The sequence below is a fragment of the Salvelinus sp. IW2-2015 genome, linkage group LG4q.1:29 (genome assembly GCF_002910315.2).
Source record: "Salvelinus sp. IW2-2015 linkage group LG4q.1:29, ASM291031v2, whole genome shotgun sequence".
Classification (NCBI taxonomy): Eukaryota; Metazoa; Chordata; class Actinopteri; order Salmoniformes; family Salmonidae; genus Salvelinus; species Salvelinus sp. IW2-2015.
The window spans coordinates 87,478,405-87,484,404 of record NC_036842.1 but is presented as its reverse complement, the minus strand read 5'-3'; the positions used below and the strand labels follow the sequence as shown (position 1 = coordinate 87,484,404).

Here is a 6,000-nt window from a genome sequence, read left to right as displayed (position 1 = left end):
AGTGCTCAGCCCACTTTCAGAACCATCCTATACTTGATGTCTGTTGTCTATGACAGCTGTCTTAAATATGGTAAAGTAATGCACGTCCTGTCCTCTGTAAGCCAAACAAAGAGCATCGTGATGAAGCACTGTTATAAACAGTTCCTCCCCAAAAGGCAGTAAGACCCTAGCACTACACAGACATTAAGTATGCAGTAAAAAGGCTACAGTAAAAAGGCAGAAAGCACATGAATGTTGAAATGAATAATGTATGTATTTTGCTCTTGGCTACTGCAAGATCTGAGTCAAACACGTTGCCTTCCTGCGTTTGCTGGAAGTTTCAAGGAACAGCAAATGTCACACCAGTTTTTTTTATTTGCACTGTGACGAGGGTAGCCAAATTGCAGGATCTACATTTATTGGTAAACATTTCTATATCAAAACATACTGTAACATGTTCAGGCAAAGACATTATAATAACACATACTGTATTGACTCAAGGCTAACTTGTTCTCAATAGCTCTTTCTCTCTCCTTTAACCATTGAATACCATATTCATTCCCCACTGAATGTACTGCTGCAGACGATGATGTCATTCATCATTTTGTTCTGTGCAATTTCTCACACAGCCTTTTCCCCCCTTTTGATATCAATGAATGTAGTGGTAGACTTTTGATATCAATAAAAGTAGTGCTAGACTTATGATATCAATGAAAGTAGTGGTAGACTTTTGCAAAGTCAATGTACTTCCCCCAAGGTTATTGGCATTCGTTTTGTTTAATCTAAATTGATTTTAAATACAATATATACAATAAAACATTTGAAATGATACATGTAAAAAAATATATGTCATTTTACAACAATATACATACAGTACTGTTTGACGAACAATGTTGGAAAATACAACACGAAAACGACATCTCTACACATTCTCTCCACTGAACAATATAGCACAAGTGAGATTTAACCTGTTGTATGTAAGTAAGGTAGTATTGGTAAGCATCTAGTCACAAACCAAGTACATTTTCAGTCAAGTTCCACTGCAGATGCTGGACAACAAGTTATAGATCCTGGAATATAAAAGGATTCAATTACTCACTTAACACTTGGTGTTGTTCAGATGCATGCACCTTTGTACACTCACAATTGGAAGACAGCAAAACTTCCCAACAACCCAGAATTTCCATTTATACACTGCTTTCTCTTGTTATTCGTGAGTTATGGGAACAGTGACAGAAGGCTCCTGGGTAGCATGGCTACTGATCTGTTGGAAATTATTATAAAAAAAACACCCTGGAATTATCTAATGGGGTGCATTTGCTACCACATAATGTATACGTTGAGCTCACTAAAAAGTATTAGGAGATATTGCTGTTTGAAGTCAAGTCGCCAAAGGCGGAACAACTGTACGCATCAGTTTGCTGACACTGAGCTGAACAGAATTTATTCATATTTCTATGTTTCCCCGCCAAGATGTAAATGCTAGTTTTGACTTCAGTCTTTCTTCAGCTATGACAGCAATTTCCCCTCAAGTAATATCCATGTACAACAACCTCCCAGGATCAAATAAAGGAATCTTGGAATCACTCTATCCCAGGAATATCCCTAGGGATTCCAGGAAAACCAGGGATCCTACTGTGACATGTGTCCATGGCTTAAGCTGTATCATTACAGGTAGTACACTGACCTGATTCGTTGGCACTGCTGTGTACATCAGCACATATATTTCATTGCATTCTGTAATAATGTTCTTACACATTTCAATAAAGTCCACAACATTTGAATGAAAGGACCACACTGGGCCTTTTAATAATGTTTGCAGTAAGACATTATGTTCTAAACGGCAGAGAACTTGAAGTGAAACTATATCATTTTGTAGAATGGGCTTAAGAAGAAGTAACATATATTTTGATGACCTGTACAAAAGATGACGGGGCAGCAGGTAGCCTAGTTGTTAAGAGCATTGGGCCAGTAACCGAAAGATTGCTGGTTTGAATCCCAGAGCCCTTGAGCAAGGCACTTAAGCCTAATTGCTCCTGTAAGTTGCCCTGGATAAGAGCATCTACTAAAAGGTTTGTTTGTACAGAGCACTACAATTTAATTATGACCATAGCAATTGTATTGAAAGGAGGAGCTATAAACAGTGAATCGTTACCTTATTTACTGACTTTTTAATATGCACAAAATGAAGTCATAAGAGGTTGGGGGCTCATGTAATCAAATGTTTGATAAGAAGGAAAAGGTTGTTATTCAAGGTGATTTGGAACACAGAAGCTTATAATGAATAGATCAGAGCCATGGATAAAGAGAAACCCTTGATCTGTGTCTGAACAAGACCAAATGGGAGAACAACATGGAACAGGCCATGCACCCTTATAATCTCCACCTGGCATAGCCATAAGAGGACAGGCCACCCCTCAGAGCCTGGTCCCTCTCTATGTTTCTCACTAGGTTCCTTTGTAGGGAGTTTTCCCTAGCCACTGTGCTTCTACATCTGCATTGCTTGCTCTTTGGGGTTTTAAGCTGGGTTTCTGTATAAGCAACTGCTGATGTAAAATGGGCTTTAGAAATGGATGTGAGTGATTGAAACAGCAGGTATACCATAACAAGGCATTTTGTGTGAAAAGAAAAACTGCTGTAGGTTTTGAACCATGCCTCCACCTCCACCTTTAGTATTTCAACAGAATATTGGTATCATGTAAGCAAACATTTATCATTTTATTGCATTGCAAAGATTTGTTGAAAGTGATGATGCTCTTGATTATGGAAAGATATTTGTCACAAAGCTACACTTGCTAACAGAACAACATTGTATGAAAAAGGAGAGGACAAGGTGATTCTTCAAAATCGTTTCTGAATTGTTATGACAGTAGTCCTTATCTCATTTTGAGAATTTACTTTATATGTATTTTTTTCAAAATTACAGGGTATGTTTTATTAATTGTATATTACTGAACATTTTACAGACGGTGGCTTTAAGTTCTGGACAGAGGTATTATGATAAAGTAGCTGGGGATATAATTGTATGTACTATACCAAAACACAGTACATAATATACCATCGCCCATGGGTACCACACAGAGTAAAATGTATTTGTTTCTATATTACAGAAACATTCTAAGAGAAGATACATTAGTGGCTGAGAGCACAACATAGGGGAAAGAGAGAAAATGTACTGGAGAGCCAAGCTCCAGGGGGGGGGGGGGGTTGTTGTTTGCTGGTGTAAAGCAGAGAAAGAGTGCCAAAAACAGACCAATTTACTGGGGTAAAATTGTGCTGTGGTGAAAAAAAGGGAAAGATCAGGTCCACCCCATTTTTCACAATCCGATCTGAGCTGTTAGAGAAGATGGGTGAAAACAAACATTGTTCTCCCGTCAGTGGCTCTGATGGAACATACAGTGCCAGGGAAATAGCACAGCTCGCTCCAACACTTCAACACCACACCAGCCTAGATAGGAGGGATTGAAGCAGCACTGACAAAAGTAAAGCCCTGACACAATGGATATTTGTGGAAATATTTACCATCATAATGCTTATAGGGTAACATGTAAAGGATAACTTCGGGAAGAGGTGAATGGAGCTACAGTACTTACTGATAGCAAGAACATTTGGTGCAATGCTATGTTCCTGGGGCAAAAATTGTCTGCAGGGGTGTTATTTATTAAGCAACACTGTTCAAGACCAGAGGACCTAGAGGCTGCTTTCGATGTGGAAAGAAACTGAGAAAAATATACAGAAAAATAAATAACATCATGAGTGAAATAACCAACAGACCATTCCTATATACTCACACCCATAAAAGAGGTCACACCCATAAAAACGGGTCACACCCATAAAAACGGGTCACACCCATAAAAACGGGTCACACCCATAAAAGAGGTCAGTCAGACAATCCTTAAAAACATGGATTGTGATGATTTCCATAACTGTATAACTCGATAAAGGTACCTTCAAATATAAAAAAATCTAGATCAAAATATGAATGAATACATACAGTATACTATAAAATGAAATACATAAATGTGAAAATAAATTACAAAATAAATGCAAAAATGTATAAATGAATATATAAATAAGTACATAAATAAATACACTGTCAAATGAATTACTAAACCAACTGTTGTCTAAACCAACTGTTTTTGTATTGTCCTCATTGATTGGGAGGTTGTGTAGTCCACAAGCTTATACTCCTAATGATCAGCCATTCTTTCTGACTGGCAGTCACCACAATACGAACACACTCAATGTCAAAGGCAATCTTGTGGTCCACGTCTTGAACCTCAATGTTGCCATATTTAAAGTCCCCTAACGTGATGTAGGAAGAACACTGCCTTCCCCTCTTTGTCCCCACCAGCTTCTCTCCTACTTCCAGAGCTCCATGGTGCAGGATATCGTTCTGACGATCGTCCGTTCCTGTCACGATTTTGATTTTGCTTATTTTAGTTGATTTGTTAAAGACTATAACAAAGAAATCTCCGGTAGAGGGGGGTTTCCCCCAAAAGTATTCATCCACACTGCTATAAGCCTTGGTGGCGTCATAGTTTTCAAATACATGAATGTTTGTGTATAAGCTAGCAGGAGGGTTGTCAGGGATATCAATTGAGTCTTCTTCAAAGTCATCATCCTTCAACTTGTTCTCTGCCCCTTTATATGAGGAGTAGTAGCCCATGTGCTGGAACAAGGAGGGCTTGAAGCGGATCACGTCTTTCTGGGCAAGCAGGTCCCGGAAGTGAATGAGGAGCCAGTCACAGGGCATCTCCTGGTAGAACATGAGCAGGAAGTGGGCCAGGCGTGGCAAGTCTCTTGAGTGGTAGAGCTTCCCTATGTAGCCAAGCTTGGAGAACTCCAGCATCACCCAGTAGGAGCCTTCCCTGGAGGTGACCACCTTCTTCAGGGATGTCAGAAAGTTCCGTGAGCAGCGGACATCATCCTCCAGCATCATGTAGAAATCAGAGAGGTTGGTGCAGAAGTTGAGGAGAAAGGCGTAGTCGACGTTCTGCTTGGAGCGGAATCGTACCCTGTCCTCTGGGTCRTTGTAGTTCCTTTTTAGCCCATCCAGTGATGGATAGTACTCCTCAGGGGCATGGATCACAAGGAGATGCCCAGCGATGATGTGGTGGGCAAACTTCCTGGAGATGTCCTGCACCAGGTTTTCACACCAGGCCAGGTCAAAGTCTGCCAGGTGGACCACCACCACAATCTCTTTCAGCTCCTCATAACTGGACTGGTCAAAAATTGATTTGATCGTCTCCATGAGGTAATTCCCTCTTTTTCTTTTCACGGATGACAATCCAATTGTAAGATATTCTGTAAACAGAAAAGTCTATATTATTAAAGCGTACATTGAAAATATAATTTGTGGAATAACAAAGATGAAGGTGACCAAGGTAAAACAACATGTAATGACAGTCAAAGATACAGTTACTCTTTCGGGGCAGTGGGTTCCCAGCGAGGTAACGATATGTGACGTTTATGGTTCCCGAGAAATTAGTGAGGTCTCTGAAGGTGTGAACATATCTCTCAGAGTTTGAAGGATGAATTGATGTCTCTCTCAGCGGTCTTTTATCCTCCTCCTGCAACACACAACAAAGACAACAGATCAGATGAGACGACTTCACATAGTGAATGCCAAACAAACCAATGTCTCATCTCATCTAAGCTACAGACAAACACACACAGCAAAGTCAACTAATTTCCTTGACATGTCTCACATTTGTCTGTAATTAATACAGAGGTAGAAATAACACACTTTGGTTTTAAACTCCTCAAGAATATCCTGTATAAAAAGAAAAATTAGGGTTAGCCAACCGATAAGAAATGTGGATGCATCATACTGATTTCAAAGATTTCTAAAACCATTGAGACATTTTTTATTGCCATGGAAATGGACTTTGTGAGAGCACAATATCATTGAAGATATGCAAAACTCCTCAATAATTTAAATAACAAATACAGATAATGTGTTATGATTACCAAGATTTGATGGCATCATGAATAAAAAATAAATCATCGGCTTTGTGT

At 39.4% G+C, this 6,000-nt stretch overlaps 1 protein-coding gene across 2 annotated transcripts in view; it reads right to left on the bottom strand.

The window, feature by feature from the left end:
* Window positions 1-336: 336 nt before the first annotated feature.
* The window catches only part of mgat4c (mgat4 family member C), a 178,000-nt gene continuing 172,336 nt past the window's right edge, over window positions 337-6,000 (bottom strand). For both annotated transcript variants that reach the window (XM_023986036.2, XM_023986037.2), the window contains exons 5-6: window positions 5,405-5,552; window positions 337-5,286 (exon numbers count right to left, since the gene is read on the bottom strand). In XM_023986036.2, the coding sequence (XP_023841804.1) occupies window positions 4,130-5,286; window positions 5,405-5,552 (1,305 nt within the window). In that variant the 3' untranslated portion in view covers window positions 337-4,129. The remainder of the gene's footprint in view (window positions 5,287-5,404; window positions 5,553-6,000) is intronic.